The sequence below is a fragment of the Perca fluviatilis genome, chromosome 21 (genome assembly GCF_010015445.1).
Source record: "Perca fluviatilis chromosome 21, GENO_Pfluv_1.0, whole genome shotgun sequence".
Lineage (NCBI taxonomy): Eukaryota > Metazoa > Chordata > Actinopteri > Perciformes > Percidae > Perca > Perca fluviatilis.
Window position 1 is genome coordinate 18,219,288 of NC_053132.1, and position 17,393 is coordinate 18,236,680.

The 17,393-nt window shown below is 40.8% G+C and overlaps 1 protein-coding gene across 2 annotated transcripts; it reads left to right on the forward strand.

The window, feature by feature from the left end:
* Window positions 1-89: 89 nt before the first annotated feature.
* Window positions 90-17,369, forward strand: kctd5b (potassium channel tetramerization domain containing 5b). Of its 2 annotated transcripts, XM_039788561.1 has the most exons (7): window positions 90-463; window positions 7,146-7,254; window positions 7,570-7,661; window positions 7,780-7,875; window positions 8,077-8,181; window positions 11,285-11,410; window positions 14,172-17,369. In XM_039788561.1, exons 1-7 carry the CDS (start codon window positions 140-142, stop codon window positions 14,199-14,201), a joined length of 882 nt encoding a protein of 293 aa, XP_039644495.1. In that variant the 5' UTR covers window positions 90-139; the 3' UTR covers window positions 14,202-17,369. The 2 variants fall into 2 exon arrangements, with proteins under 2 accessions (XP_039644495.1, XP_039644496.1); XM_039788562.1 differs by lacking the exon at window positions 8,077-8,181 and having other exon boundaries at window positions 97-463.
* The last annotated feature ends 24 nt before the right edge of the window (window positions 17,370-17,393 follow it).

Genomic DNA, 17,393 nt, shown 5'->3' on the forward strand with positions numbered 1-17,393 from the left:
TCCAGGCTGTCGTTATCAAGTGATCATTGTTCCATATTGAAGCGTCTGGGATCAGGCTGGGGAGGACCTCTTTTCTCTGGAATAATTTATACAAGTGTCTGACAGAGCTGCTGGTGAAGTGGGTTGGTAGGAGTGGCTGATGCGCTGGCAGCCTGCTTTGCATGAAGTTAGTGGCTGCAGCTTGGATATTTCCTGTCAGCCGCACACAGCCGAGGCGAGGGCGGAGGAGACGAGGAGAGGGATGGCAGAGAACAGCTCCGAGACAAGCAGCGCCGTTCACCGGAGATGTTTGGCCCATTCTCCGGCGGAGAGAAACATTTCAGCCGGTGTCGGGGCATCGAAATGGATTCGACTAAACGTCGGCGGGACGTATTTTTTAACAACGAGACAGACGCTGTGTAGAGATCCAAAATCATTTCTGTACAGACTGAGCCAAGCTGACCCCGAGCTCGACTCCGACAAGGTAAATGCTAAGCTAGTTAGCACTGTAGTTAGGAGCGCAGTTGGCTAACTCCATTTTATTTCCCAATTAGTTAAATTCGTTTATATTTGCTTACTGCATTGTTAAGCAATTAGGGTGGCTGGCGACTGCGCGTACCAGCTGGTTTAATCAGGTGCCCAGGTTTGTGAAAAATCTGTTTATGTTTTTATACTTGCCGCTAACTCATTTTTTGTGTGGCTAACTAGCCTTAGCACGTTATGCTAGCTAGATTCCGACAGTCACCACATGACATCCGATCTCTGCTGCTAGTTTGTGTGTGTAGCTGGCTTGTTACGTGTATTTGACAGGATACAAAGTTGCTAGGTCCTGCGGTTGCCTAAATGTGTTGTTCAAAGTGTTGCCTAAACGATAGTTGAGGGTTTTAACCGTTTTTATAGTTTTGTTTTATTTTATTTTTTCCACTGAGAGTATCACCTCGCCACAATAGTTGGAAACTTTCCCCATCTGAGGCCGTTGTATTGCGCTACACTCATCTATAGTGTAGAATATTGTAATAGCGAAAATGTATTGCAATAGCTAAACATTTTATAACATTGGTATTAGTTTTTTTCTGGCACATCCAAGGTTTGTAATTTCTACTAGCGTTAGTGCTATAATTACTAACTTAACCAAATTATCTACACATATAAGGCTTCATTGCGCGATCAATTTGTGTTTTTCCCCTCCTTCTCTTGGGGTTAGTCTGTTACTTGGCTCCGTTTGCTTTGCAGTAATAAGCCTCTGAGCTGGTGGTCAGGCTCCCATAATGAGCACATAAGTCATTGCCAAGTGGGGTGAGGTGCTGCTGACAACTGAGAGCTGGGATGAAGTCACTCATCTGCCTGAATGGCCTCAATGCTCCAGAAGCAGGCTTCTCTCTGTTTGCCCATCTGCTTGTGTGTGTGTGTGTGTGTGTGTGTGTGTGTGTGTGTGTGTGTGTGTGTGTGTGTGTGTGTGTGTGTGTGTTGTGTGTGTGTGCGCGCGCGCCCAGCTTTTCATTTTACAGCCCCATTATTCATTGTTTTCATCTACTTGCACATTTTAATCTTCACCCCTGCCCTCTGTAGCTCATCTCGTATTTTATGCAAATATCTTAATCTCTGAATAATCAGCTTGCTTTTTGTCAGTTTATCCTCCCATGAGCAACGGATCAGTCCATCTCAATCCCTTGTCTTAAGTGTGTATCAGACTCTCAAACCATTACCGTACCTCACGCCTGCAGGCAGTCTTATTTCAGGTAGTTTCCAGTAAAGGACTGGTTATTACTGGCTATTATTAAACTTTCTTCTGTGTCTCAAACTATATACGTTGACATGATTTCATTTTATCTGCAACTGAGCCAAGAAGGCCATGTTTTTTGCATATAATCCCAACATGTGAATGGGAAGCAGAGCAGAGTAACGGATCATTGAAGAGCTCTGTTTTTGGGCGAATGCAGTATTGTTTCCTACCCATGGAAATGAGTGGTTCAGTTCTCTCAGTCACACAGGCTGATGTGCTTCAGCAGGACTCTTGAGGAGAACTGCATTATTCATGTTGTTGACTAGAGCCTGTTTTGCACATTGGGGTAGATCAGGGAGAAAGTAGAGGAAGTGCTGTCACGTGCACAGAAATAACAGAAGATGTAGACTTGTATTTATAAATATTCTTATTAAAATGTTTATCCTAATTTCTAGTTGACATGCTACTCATTCCTGTCACTCTAGAGAGATATTGTTATAACTAGGTTTGTTAGACTTTTGTAACTAATTGACAATGCAAGATTATAAGCAGGTATTGCTCTAAATTATCAATTGTCCAATCAAGAGCTGAGAGTTGCACATCAATAGGCATCCACCCCTTTGGCAAACTCCTGCTCTCAAACTGCTCAGCTCAGGACCACTCAAGTAGAGAACCAGCTTTCTGGCTTTGAGAGCTGCATCAATTTTTCAAGCACCCAATCACAAAGTATTCTTGTTTTTTCAACATCTTATTCTTTTCATATTTATATCCATTTTCTGCTCAAAGAAATTCTCTCTGCAGCATTTGTGAGAGAAATATGGCCGCATTTACTGCCGTATTCAGCTTGTATGTCATGCCTGAGCACACTGTGGGAGGCAACGTAAATATTTAACGGTGATATCTTGGTCTCCTCCTGCTCTGTCTTCCTGCAGTAAGTGCTCAAAGAGGACACTGCAGAGTACCATTGGCGAATCAGTTTATGATAAGGTATTAAGTACGTATTCCACACCAAAGTCGGTCATTGACGAGACCAATCATTTCACTTCCAGCCTCTGTTATTGCAATACACGTTTCTCGTTCTACCAGGAGAAACTTCCGGTTGCAGTGATTTCTTGGCTTGCCAGCTTAGCCGGGAAGCTACCTCTCATCATGACAGCAAAGCGTTTAGGGGACCAAAATGGGAGCTGTTCATTTACTGCCAGCAGCACTGCTCCATCATAAATGGTTCTGCAAAACTCACTGATGGTGTTTTGCCATGCAGAGTTTTTAAAATGGTAAAAATTGAGAAGTTCCTCCCAGCCTTGGTGAAAGGTTAAACTCAATTAAATGCACAGCGTTAAATATCTTGAAATATGAGATTGTGTGTGTGTGTGTGTGTGTGTGTGTGTGTGTGTGTGTGTGTGTGTGTGTGTGTGTGTGTGTGTGTGTGTGTGTGTGTGTGTGTGTGTGTGTGTGTGTGTGTGTGTGTGTGTGTGTGTGTGTGTGTGTGTGTGTGTGTGTGTGTGTGTGTGTGTGTGTGTGTGTGTGTGTGTGTGTGTGTGTGTGTGTGTGTGTGTGTCTTTTATTTAAAAGATGAAGCCCCATTTGACTGTGCCATTACTGCTTGTACTCCAGAGGGACTCTTGGCTCCTACTCTACAAGGATCAGACTTCCACTTGGCTAAGTAGCTACAGTCACATGACTCAGAACATCTACTGCAACATCTTTAAGCGGTGTTTCTGCAGTGGGCTTGTACTCCAGCTTGACTGCAGTGAAGGCAGAGCAGTATAATAATACTTAAATTCTTTTTTCTTCCTGGTCTAAGCCAAATAGAATGACTTCACTACTGCCGTTGCTGCTTTTTTCATTTAAAATCCATCTGGTGTATTATTTGAAATTCTATATACAATTTAGCAGTGAATATACCCACACCTGTCTGGCTTGAATTGGTGAATTGTTCCATGCAAAGGTTTGGTGTACACCCAGGGCTAGATTTATCAAGCCGTTTGCCCCCGTTTCCAGGCGCTAATTGGTCGCAAAGACGGACGTAACCGATGCGGGCTATTTACAAACAGGGCGCACTTGGGTAAAATCGCAGATTGTCTGCCACATGAGCGAGAAGAGACACGTTGCGCTTTCAATATGCGTTCGTGGGAGGGTCGTGGGGAAAGTGGGAGTTCCACCCAAAAAGGTGGGAGGATAAGCGCAAAGTGCACCTAATTATATATTCCGTGGTGTTTACAAAGACCCGTCAGTAAGAAGCGACCTCTATTCTGTGGGGAAATTCTCCGCCTCTTTAAACCAGCCGCAATCGAGAGTTTCCTACGCCTTTAGACCTTTGGCCTGGTGAAATGGCAACAGTAAATTTAGCAAGACGAAGACATAGGCGAGGCTGAAAATATTTTAACAGAAGAATCACACTTTGTCAGTGAACACAACATAATTTAGCGTTACAGATCAAGCAGACATGCAATATTAGAGTTACTGGAAGAAATCAAAGATGAAATTGAATCTCCCACTCAGCGTTCACATCCCATTCCACCAGTTGTTAAACTCCCTCGCACCACAAATATTGGCAATTCAGGATCATTTCAAACAGTCATAGCATCAGCAGTGGGAATATCGCGAGTCTGCACTCAGCCATATCATAGCACCAGTACCGCTTTGCTACAGCGCAATTTACGGTATAGTGGGCGGAGAAAGACGCTGATTGCCTGATGGGTGTCAGGGTTGATAAATACTACGCAAACTGTGGAAGCATAGCGTGCGCTATTACCGAACTCTCATAAACGGACGCAGCGCAAACTGCGCTAGTGTTAGTAAATCTAGCCCCCAGTGTTGTACAGACATGCAGTGACTTGTTAATTTATTTGAATTAAGGATTGACTTTCAGTGTTAAATGTCTCTGCAAAAAGCCTGATTGGACATCACATGCTTGAAGGCTGGGTCGCAATGGTATTTCCTGTGGGAGGATATGTATTGTGTGTAGGAGAAGAATGATAAGGTTAATACTCTACACTTCCCTCTGCTGTGAAGCCCACCCTTCTAATTAACTTTTGTTTACCTTAATTTTAAGTTATCTTCATATTGAATCCAGTCATGGTTAGGCCTGCTTTGACTTGGATCTCGTTAATGTATATACACAAGGCTTTACGCTTTCAATATTTTTGCAAGGCAAAACCACAAAACACCATGAAGCATGCCTGACCTACACTGAGCTGACCTATTTCTGGTGGTTATTGTAGGCGGTGTTGACGCTTGTCAGTGTATCTGTTGATTATCATCTGTTGTCTTTTGGTTTATGCGGTTGGCCTTGTCCCACGATGTAGGTCTAGCATTTTTAATTTTGAGGTTTCACTTTTTTTTTTTCTTCAAGATTTTAACTAAAACCTTATTATTCATAGATAAGCTGGTTTTGTTCATATTATTGCATTGAGATGGTGAACGTTTTGAGCTTCAAGCATTCTAATTCAAATCTTAATCCTTTCTCTTTTCGTGCCCGTCTACAGTACATCCCAACAGCCTTATTCCCTTGCTGTCCCAGACTCCTCTGCTTGTTGCCCAGTGCTCCCAAGCCTGGGCGCCCAGAGACACAGCCTTTTTGTGTTTTAATTAAATACACTGTCCCCTTTGTGTACATGGGCCCCTATATCAGAGCCCCCATAATCATCTTTCTCTTAACTGGGTCACTGTCACCCCAAGTCCCCTATGTCCACCCAGAGGACCCGCAACAGGCTTGTCAGCACAACAGGCCAGGAAGCAGAAGGTTTACACAAGTGTAGAGTACACGTGGCCACACATGGCAGCTTTGTGTTTGATTGGTGGGAGTGTTTTGAGGCAGTATGCAATAGCTTGTCTATCTAATAAAGCGAGACGTATCTGTATGTATGAGGTATCAGACGCCATATATTGTATTAAGTTGCTGTGAGCTGTAGCCTACATTCACCACTTCTAAACCGAGGCAGAACATAACGTAATCTCGGATATATCCCATACATTGTCTTATAGTGCTTTACAGGCCCACATCAACCCACATTGGTTCAATCCCATCCCAAGTTTAACAAATCCAGACAAGGAAAACGTCCACAAAACAACTCAACAACCTGTTCCTGGTTTTTTATTGGATAGTTGATATAGTGTCAGCTAGAAGAGAATTGAGGGGAGGGAGCCAACAATTGGGCTAAATGTCCCCTAAGTTTTACCATTTTTATCAGCGTGCGTGCATGCGTTAGAGCTGAGCCCCGCTCTCTGTCAACATGCAGGAGGGACAGATATGCTCACACTCTCAGGTACTGAAATTTGGCACAGTTTTATTTAACGTGAATCTTAAGAAACTGACACAGGGCAATAAGACCAGAATAGAGCTTTACTGGGCTCTAGTGGGATATATTTGCATAGGAAAGGAGGTCAACCAGCCAGGAGGGTGCAGATTCATTACAAAAAGAAAATGTACTGGGACCTTTTCTCATTATTGGAAAGATTAATGAGATTTTGAGTTGAACCCGTCTCTGGGCTTGTGAAGACGAGGCAACTACGAATGTGGTCTTCATTGTTCACTTGGCTGTTTTGAGTTTGCTCATGGCCTGTAGTATATGACAATATTGCACCGACTAGCAATGCTGCTTATTTGCCAACATTGCTCCTGAAGCCATAATACCCGACCGTGTTTTGAGAATTAGCACAAAATTAGCTTAAGGCCCGTCCTCCGTGCTGCGTGTATTACTAAATGCCATGCATGTTTAACTGCTGTTCAAACAGACTCATTATGTGTTTGGCCAACTATGTAGGAGACCAGACTAGGCTAATTGTCGGTTGCCAAGCCAAGGTGCTTTCTCTCGGTCCCCTTGGTGGATTCAGCTTGCTGTTCCAAAATCTTTTTATGTTCTGCTCTAATTGTTTTAGCCGGGCCCCTCCCCCCAACAAGATAAAACGGTCTAATCACAGTACTTACAGAAATAGGGGAATACCCAGCGGTTGTGAAGAAATCGGGATCAAACCCAAGGCCTGTGGGAAAAGTGAAGTGATATCCCAAAGCAGTCGTACGTGTGCGGCTCTTCCCCCTGTAGTGATTATCAGCACAGGAGCTGACCTCATAATTTTCCTCCCATGAGTTTTATTTACTGATGCACAGCGTTGATTTCCACACACACACACACACACAGATTGTGTTTCGTTAAAAATATACACCTGCACTTTGTCTTTTTTTTTTTTCTTTTTTTTTTTTTAAAGGAACGCACATTTGGGAAAATACAAGTGTTGAATGAGAGGATTTGAAATCCCTTTATCTCTGTGTGTGCAGTGCTTTGCTTGTACTGGATGCATAGAATTCAATTGCTATCTGTGTGGGTTTGACCAGAAATGGGCACATTTCCTAAATGTTGAACTTTTTCTTCAACTTAAAAACTCTGACAGTGAACACAGTGTTATTCTATTAATCTCATCCTCCTTCTTTTCTGCTTTTCAGGATGAAACTGGTGCCTATCTCATAGACCGAGACCCCACATACTTTGGGCCAGTGCTTAACTACTTGAGGCATGGCAAACTGGTGCTCAACAAGGACTTGGCAGAGGAAGGTAACATCTCTGTGGAATATGAGATGAACTTTAAGAAATGTTTTCCAAATACAGTTGTCTATAGCACAGTGAACAAATTGGTAAAAAAAAAATTGTAAATATTTGAGTTTATTGTTGTTGATTGATTGTTGTAAAAGGTAATGTGACTGCAATGATTACAAAGAATGTAGGGCCTACATGCCTACATGTCCTTAAAGTATAGATTTTAACACATTACACTCATATCTCAGCAAAACCCTAAAGTAGATGCCGTTGTTAGTAGTAGCAGGAGAAGTCTGCCTTAAAAGCTTAATCGTTTCTTTTTTACTGTTTTAGGTGTGCTAGAAGAAGCCGAATTCTACAACATCACATCATTAATAAAGCTCCTCAAGGACAAGATCAGGGAACGCGACTGTAAAACATCACAGGTACACAAAGTTCTATTAAAATTGATTTCTTCATGAATTTGATGCGTCCTATTACATTAATTGTGCGTTATTTCTCCCTTTCCATCCCATTTCTGTCATGCGTTCATCGTCCTCTCAGGTTCCAGTGAAGCATGTGTACCGGGTGCTGCAGTGCCAGGAGGAGGAGCTGACACAGATGGTGTCTACCATGTCTGACGGCTGGAAGTTCGAACAGGTAAATTGCTTCCTGCAGAGTCACAGCAGCAGAAATCCTCCTTTCATGTGCTTCACCCACCCCGCTATGCTCACATTGACCCAGAAAGTCCAATCCTCCAATATTGGAAATGGCTAACAAGCCAAACAGCAAATCACATCTTTCACAATGTCCACATACGTGATCCGGGCATCCCTTCTGTGCTCTGATTGGTTGTTGCAGCTTGTCAGTATAGGTTACGGGCGGGCCCACCAGTCAGAGTTTCTGCTGATTGTATCAAGGGAGGTGAAGGGAGAGGAGTCTGCTTTGCCAAACAACAGCGGAGAGGTGTGTCTAACAAATTTCTGTCCACGGGCCGGTCACTGCATGGTCCCCTTGTTATCCCTACACAACCCGTTGGCCATTGTTTGTCCCAAGTAGGCACATAGCTGTTGGTCATTTTGAGTTGATTCTTTTCAGTGTTCATTTGTACTGCTTGCTTACCAGTGAGGCTAAGGGCGTTTTCACACCTGTAGTTTGTTTGCTTTGGTCCGAGTCAGTTGGTGAGTTTGTAAACTTGGAGCGATTTGCCCTCGCTTCAGTTTGGTATGGAAAAATCAAAGCGTACCAAAATGCGTCCTTACAAATCACGCAAGAACGTCTACTCCTCTTATTGGTCGGATGTGTCTGGGGGCGGGAGCAAGAAAGTAAATACAGGAAGAAGGTCCTGTGTTCTGGGCTAGTGCATGTTTCGTGCATCTCCATGGTCACACCAGCTCATTTCATTAAAATTATCCGACATTGTTTCGCGAGAGACGTTCGTCTTCTCTGGTCACCGAGACTTAGCTCTGCTCCGCCCGGCTGCACGGAGATGCGAGTGACAGACGGCGAGCTTGACCGCAGTCTATTTCTGTGATGGAAGCACTGCAAGCTGCTACAGTTTGCTGCTCTGCTGCATCGCAGGCTGCTAAACACACCTGGCTACAGGAGACATTAGCTCAGACTTGCGGAGTACGTGTAGTTGGTGCGGTTCGAGTACGGATCACGTTCTCACCGCAAGCGAACCGCTCCAGAGTTCGACTGAAAGCGTACCGAGACCAACTCTTCAAGCAGGTCTCGGTACGCTTGTTTGGTGCGCACCAGAGTTCAATTGTCGCCCTCTCACCTGCCCAAACGAACCATTCACCAACGGGGCAAACAAACTCTAGTTTGATTCAACCGAACTCTGCGAGGCAGGTGTGAAAGCGCCCTAAGAGAACATGACACCTTTTTTTTTTTCTTGTCTGTGATTTTTGTGTAATTATGCTATTTTGCTATTCATACTGCATTCACACGTTTTAGGCCTGTCAACAGATTTCTGTGTTCTGCTTTGTTATAGCCACTTTGCTGTTATGGGGGCTGTGCTGTAATATAATGCTGGTTGTTTAGAGGTGAAATGTTGTTTTTATCTTCCCAGCAGGCAATCTACCTTGTCATTGAAGCAGATTCAAACACTAAGAGTGAATAGTCAAAGTTTCAATGGGAGGTTGTGTTCAGCTGGAGCTGCCGAAAGCTAATATTTCTAATGAAAACCCCCACGTTTGGGTGTTTTGAAGTGTGTTTTTATGTGTGAATGAATCTCTCTGAGACGAAGGATCACTGGATCTCCCAGAGAGCTGAAATCTCTCTAATCTCCTCACACGGGTCAGATGGAAACTCCTAGAAGCACTACTTATGCAAAGCCTTAAGCTCGGTCGTCAGCCCAGGAGAGTCTTTTGGGGAGATGAGCTCTAATGACCTACTGCTGCTTTAAGACTCCATTAATATAGAGACAATTTGTTGAAGTGTATTTTACCCAGAAAGTCTTAGGATTTGGTGCGTGTTGAGTCTTTAGCAGCATGACAAGTGGAATCCACGGTAGCTAGTTGAGGTCTTCTTTTCTTTTTTTTTTTTTTTGCTGCGTTTTGATTCCTAATGTGAGAGAGATTGCTTAACAACAACAAGTCTCCAGCAGCAGCGGCTAATGAGGCGATGCGTGTCTGAACATGCACACCTGGGTACAGACAGTATAAATGTAGCCTGCAGTGTACACACACTTGAACGTTCAACAGTAAAAGCAGTTAATCAGGAACAGTTTTTTTTTCTCATGTTTTTCAAGGTGTGCATGAGGTTTGTTTATAAAGATCTTATCGATGTCATCCCTTTTTTATTTATCCTCTTGTGTCCTCCTGTGTCTCTTATTCAATCTGACATGACTTGGAACAGGAAAATTAGAAATTTGCCATGCTTATTCTCTTACCAGCATTCAGTGCTCAAATAAAAAAAAAAATGCCACTTGTTACAAGCAGTAGCTTCACTGATGTTTTCATTTGGTTGAATTTGGGTTCTGGTCTCCGTTCCCTCTCAATCCCTGAGGTAGACTGGTAAGATATGCAGCTAAAGAGTTGGCAGACAAATGAAGTAGAGTTGTAGAAAGCTGCTCATAGTATTTAGTATTGATCTCATTTTAATATGGCAGTTGCAGCACCAGAGAAAATCTTTCTCATGGTTCTACTAACAAATCAAGTCTTAAGTCCCAGAGCTAAAACATGGAACCAGTGTTACTGATGGGAGTGACCTACTTTGTGGTTCGCTCCTTTTTATTTGCTTTGTAGGAGATACTGTAGATTTCAACACTTGACTTCATCGATTCACTTTAAACAAGCCTGGTCCTATCAAGTCAAATCCACCGTTCCACCAGCATGTTTGCTTCCTGTGGTCGAGTCCTTGCACTTGTATTCAATAACTATCTGCTGGTTATCCCTTTCTGTCTGTGGCTGCTTTGGGCTATTTCTTTTATTATCATTACCTTGTTTTTGTGGACCATTTTATTTCTGTGTAATTACTTGAACTCAGTTTTCTGCCCTTTTGGGTTTCAATGCTGGCATTTCTGCAGGTCCTGAAAACAGTTTGCATTGCATTTTATAGATGTAATGACTTAAACGTCACACGTTTCTATGTACCCTTAAACTTTTTTGAAATAGGTTTTGTAACTGCTATCTTCTCTTGGTGTATTACTTTAAATTTGGGTTGCCCTAGTGGTCTCAGTGATGTAAATGTGCCACCATGACATCCTGAGTTTAAATCTCACCAAGGAACTTGATGTCATCCCCACTGTATTCCATATTATGTGGTCTATTAAAGGCAAAATAACAAACTTCAAAGTCAGGGTTACACAGACCATACTTGGATTAGTCTGGATAAACTGTTTGGTGCTATGTCTAATTAATAAAACTCCAAAATAATGAAGTTTTAAATTTGAGTTGCATGAACCTGTGGACCCCCTGTGCTCTTTGATTGGTTGTCAACCTCTTATTTAATATATTTTGTTCCCCTACCTCTGTTTTCCCACCATGAGTTACCCAGTTTTTGCCTCTACTTTATCAGTCTAAGGCCAATTCTTCCTCTGTGCTCTGCTCTCGTATCTCTCTAGCTGGTCAGCATAGGCTCATCTTACAACTACGGAAACGAAGACCAAGCCGAGTTCCTGTGTGTAGTCTCCAAGGAGCTGCACAATCAATCGTACGGGACAAACAGTGAGCCCAGTGAGAAGGCAAAGGTAAGTGTGTGAGTGGGTGGAGAGGCTAGGTTGAAAATCCGTGCTCAGCAAACATCTGTGAATGATGGCCTGTGCTGGATGTTTTAAATGAATCGCATTTATGGACACGCCACAAGGAGACTGAAAGCACCTCTAGTTTATTGATGAGAAAGCTCTATGAAGGAGAACATTGTGAATATCCAGTCCCTCAGTTAAAAAAAACAAACAGCCTGCCTGTAAAACCGCAAGTGATCAGAAGATCAAAAGAAGATAAAACGTATAAATTAAAGCAAAGCAGACATAACTTTGACCTTTCATAACTCCCTTTAGATTCAGACATGCACAACTTTAATTTTGATGCAGATGAGTAGACCTAATTCAGCGTATGTACTGACTAGATTTGACCTGAAATAAAATAAAAAATAAAAACTCTAAACAGTATCCTCTGTGCTAGGGCTATGAAGAGAGCACAGGTCTGCAGATTACATTGGCAAGGTCTGTCATTTTCTCAAGTGCTTTGGGTGTGAAGCAGGAGGCACGCCCTGAGAAATTCAAACTCCCATCATCTTGTCCCCCGGGGACCCACTCCTTAAAGGCAACTACACATACCTACTGTTTATTTTGATAGAAAGATTCCATGCTACCAGTTGTTAGTGGTACTCCCTTTTGAACATTAATCCATTAGTTTTATTTTTCTCACCGCTATTCATTTCCATCATCCATTTATTTTGCAACATGGCTTTCTTGTCTTCTTCTGTGGTATCTGCATGTTGCTCAGAGCGCGGACAAAGGGACTTATTATAAAATGAATGACTCTGGTTAGGGTTGAGCGCTGAACTGCTCGTAGTCCTTCCACCGAGCCGCCGTGGTTTGTCCCTCTCTTCCTTCCCCGTGCCTCATTGATGCAGGTGACACTACTGAAAACGTCTGTCAAGACAACTTAAGCTGATAAATATACTTAAACCAGAGCAAAGTCACCGAATCCAGGTTGAAAATCATCTTTGGCCTTCAGAGTTTACAAGCCACAGCTAGATCAAAAGCCAGATGGTTCCTGCTGAGACTGGTTGAATACTTCTTAGCAGGTGACGTTCTCTGAAACAAGATGGGCAGAGCTCCATTTGTTTCAGCAGTGTGGAGAAGACCCTTGTAATTATTTGTCATGCTCACAGCCTTGGTTAATGGAGGCCATGCTGAATCATCAGCTGCAGCAGTTTGACTCATTGTCCCTCTTTCAATGACATTTTAAAGGGAAGGGAGGGTTACAACGCTCCCTTTGTCCATTTCATTGTCAGAAATTGTAGTTGTAGTGTTGCTTGGACAGCACTGGTGTGTTTGTTTTTTTTGTTTGTTTTTTTTAAAGTCAAACTATTAATACATGTCTGTCTTCATGCTTTTGAAAATCAAAGTGGCCTATTGACTCAAATGACTCGAAAGTTGAGTTTAATCTAAGGATGTTTTACACTGGATTTCTACAGTTAAAAGTAGCTCTGTCAAACTGCATATATAGTTTTATTATGATCAGTGGCAAAATTAGATTTGCAAATCACATATTAGGTCAATATTGACTGAAACAATTACTTTATTACCAGCGTAATTGTTGATTTTTCTATGTTAGACTTTAGCCGTAATCCATAAATTTGTTAGTTTTTCAGTACAAAGAATCATTAAAAGGTTAATTTAAATGTATTGTTACTGCAGTAAAAGTGACAATTTGTCTCATGACAAGGCATAGGCATCTATATCGGCCAACACTAATCTCACTTGACTTGTGGTTTAACCCTTGTGTTGTCTTCCATTCGACCATGCACTTGTCCTCCCGGGTCAAATTGACACTTCTTATGACGTTTTCTTTTAATTATTATTATTTTATTTTTTTCCCCCCAATGTTTTTGGCGCTTTTTTGCCGTTTCACTACCATGTATAAACACCACTGACACCAACTTACTACCACCAGTTTTACACTTATTTTTTTTTTGAAGTCCTGGTCAATAAACTAAAATTATAAATTATTTAGACTAATATTAAAGGAAGGATAATCACAGAAGGGTCAACGTTCAGTGAGGATACTGTTTTGAAAAATTTCAATTTTTGTTTTTCAAATGCAAAAAAATTGATAAACACCCAAAGTTCAATGAAAGTGGAGATCCGATCTTTTGTTGTACTTGCGAAGCGCGTTGTATGGAATCATCCGTTATTTTTGAGTAATTAAAAATAGGTAGTTAAAAAGAAACTCATATTTTGGATATAGACCTTTTTGTGTGTGTGTGTGTGTGTGTGTGTGTGTGTGTGTGTGTGTGTGTGTGTGTGTGTGTGTGTGTGTGTGTGTGTGTGTGTGTGTGTGTGTGTGTGTGTGTGTGTGTGTGTGTGTGTGTGTGTGTGTGTGTGTGTGTGTGTGTGTGAATCAATACTGAACCAGAGCTAGGTAAGGTAATGTTAGTTTCATGTCTTTCTAGTGCCAAGGTTGATTCCACCTGACAAGCTTTTCTGCTTCATGAGCTCACCCAGAATATGCTCCACAACTACTTACTGCCTAGTCTCTAGCACAATGCTTTGTTTTCCTCACTTTTGCAGGCGTTTACCTTTTTTCTCTGCACCCTATTCAAATGTACGAGTGCTCCTGGTTGGGAGAGTAAGCGCTGTAGAAGGAATACCAACCAGCTTATAAAGTGACTATGAATACTGAAGTACAGAGGACTGTACAGAGTCCGGTACTAAATGACTTTCAGGGCGTGTGGTACAATGTGTTTGTGTTCATTCTAACATTTTTCTTTGGTCTCTGCAGATCCTGCAGGAAAGGGGTTCCCGGATGTGAAGAGGACTCAGTATTATGAGCTCCAGGTGTTATGATGCAAACATATCATCTTTGTGGAAGAACGTTTGGCACAATGGAGATTTAAAGAGGGGGTTGTGAATTTATTTTGCGTTTTCCCTCCTTTGTTTTTATTTCTTGATGTAAATAAGTCTGTTTACTGACAATGTGCCTGTACATTTAAACTGGACCTTTTTTTTTGAATTAGCGGCAAGTTATTTTAATTTTATTTTTTTCTAATTGAAAGTAAGGAATTGCATCTACAAATGTTTTATGCTATAACATATGGCCGTCGTCATGTAAGGCCAATGATTCACTCAGGGTCATCTGTTGAGTTAAATCTTACATCCTCCAACTCAAGGGTCTGCTAAGGGATCAATCCGTATGGTCTTTGTAACTACAAAGTAGAACCTTAAAATCATTGTTTAGAGCTGTTAAGAAGGGAATTGTGCATTTATTTAGCGCATGTTAAAGAGTTACGCTATTAAGTGTGAAATTCACCCCAAATAACAAATAGATAAAATATTTTCCAAAGATTTCAAACAGTTCTACTGAGATTTGTGATCATGAGGATCCCAGCTATACAACACACACATTTTCAGATGCATTTGAAACATTTTACTTTGATTCAGAAATCTCTTTTTCTGTATCTATTCACTGTCAAAAAATAAGCAAATCTTAATATTCTCCGATCAGAATGAAAACTGAACCAAAAATGTCCTTGATTTGATACTGTAGGTAAAGAGGCAATAGGTCATTTATCGCTTGCAGGGCGTTTATTGGTGAGGAGTAGGTGATCTGTAATGAACATAAATATTAAAGTCTCATTTTCACATAGACCAAATAAGAGAGATCTAGAGATACAGCAGAATATCTGCCTAATATGGTGATTAAAGATGCTTCTTTCTTGGCTTGAGAAGTAAACGTGTTGCTAGTGTAGCTCCTTGTGGCACCCTATACTCCAGCTTGTAACACAATTACCCACAGGTGTGGGATTAAATAAATGTTTTCAGGAAGTTCACTTATCTCTAATATAAAAATAAAACTTTAAAAGCACACATTTAACCACACATTCAAACTGTTGTTTCAAAGTAAGATTTCTGTCGCTTCTGCAAATGTGGTCTTTTAGTGAAGAAGTAAAATTGCTCTCTAAATGATGTAAAGTGCAAATTTCTATCAAGTTTAGACATTTGTGTTAACTCCTCATGTTCATAAGTCTACAGTTAACTACCCAAATAGTCAAGGGTGTTTTTTAAATGTGATTTCTGTTTTACAGTGATATTATTTAAAATTCATTGTCCTGCTTTCTGTAAGGAAAAACATCCTCGAGACAATAATGTCTTTTTTTTTTTTTTTTTTTTTCCACTAACTTCTGAATTTTCCTTAACTAATTTGTATGTTTGATGGAACATCATGTTTAAGATCTTTTTTGAGGGGAAGTATTTTTGGTGTGAGAGGTTTGGGGACTGGAACTGTTTAAAGGCAGTGGTGAAGGACTTTCTGTTCATATCCAGAGGATTTTGTTTTAATGTAAATAATCCAAATTCAATATTAATGTTTAACTCTTAAAAAAACTGCACGTTTTGTACACTGTATAGAAAACACAACTTGGAATGGAAGTTGTTTATACTGGATCTTTAAAAATGAGAAAATCTTGACAATGTTTACTTCAGTTTTGCATTGTTTGTACAGAACTCTAGAGATTTAGGATGGAAAGAGCTGATGCTGAACACGGTGTCTTTCACTGATAACATGCCTGGAACCGGTTTTGATAACCAATAACAAAGCTATACTTGGCTGGCTATGAAGTTGACTGTTACATTTAAAAAAAAAAAAAAAAAAAAAAAATGTATTTTTCCTGCATTGCGATAGATTCTTCTAAGCTTTTTGAATTGTGTAGATTTCGTACACAGCATTACAAGCACTACAGTGGAAAACAACACTGTGTACATTGCTTTAAGGCCTGTAATGTTAATGTAAATACTGCATTTTAGAACACTTTTTTTTTTTTTTTTTTTTTTTTTATATAGAAAGTTGTGGTTTTCGTAGGTTCAATATTTCATTCACAAATAATAATTTAGTGTTGCCTCTTTCCCAATGACCAAAATCCAATGTCTTATGAGTATTGTACACATTGATCTTAGTGTCAGGGATGAGTAAACTTTTCTTAATGCTGGCACACATTGTACATATAGACTTGTTAACATCACGAAAACCTCCATTTACTCACATGTACACGTATACACTTGACTAAAACAATTTTTATATTGTCGGGGAAACAAGTATGGATGCATGTTTTTGTTATAGATATACACACAAACACATAAGGGCTTTTAAAGTGCAAAATTTTACATCTGCAAAGAGGTTCAATCAAAGTAGACTGGATTTCCTGCCAGAGCTAGGCTATGTTTACATTTGCTATAGTCTTCTGAAGCCTTCCAATTATGTACTGTTTTGCACTCCCTCACACATGTTAACATTTGTCTGCCTTGTGTGACTGCACCAATGGCAACTACTACTCCCCACTCCACATGAACTGATATTCACACAGACGTGCTAACTAGTAAGTTATTCCATCCACTTCTGACAGCCTATACTAGAGCGTTGCAGACAATCTAGCTTTCCACCTTCTGTGATGGCAGAGAAACTCACTTTTAATAGTATAACCTGCAATTTTTTTTTTTTTTTATCTGCAATGAGATTTAGAGTGTTTTTGTGTTTGGTTTGCTGGGTTCAGTTGTAACTTCATTCGATACACTTTGGTCTGAGGTGTTTTACCCCTCTTCTTTAGCAGCTGCATTACCTTTAATGCCCTTCACAAAACGGCCGTCTGGTTGAGCATTTGGCATCGATAATCATTTCATGTGATGGACAAACGTATCAAAGCTGTAGCCTAATACTTATAAGTGCCCGGTTTGTTTTGCATTCAAGTCATAAGCCACAGACCACTGTAATGCATGACTGAAGATGATCACACTTGTAATCAGAGGGAATGGATGTCATTTTTCCTCAATCTAGCAATTACATCGATGAATAAAGTTTTCATATCACTACATAGATCACTATTCTATATGATCTTATGCAATGTTAAAAATGTACAAACTATGAGGTTAAGGGGATAGATCTATATGGTATTGCATAAGGTAAACCCAATAAAAATGTTGTCATTCATGTGTGTTTACATTTGTTTGTTTT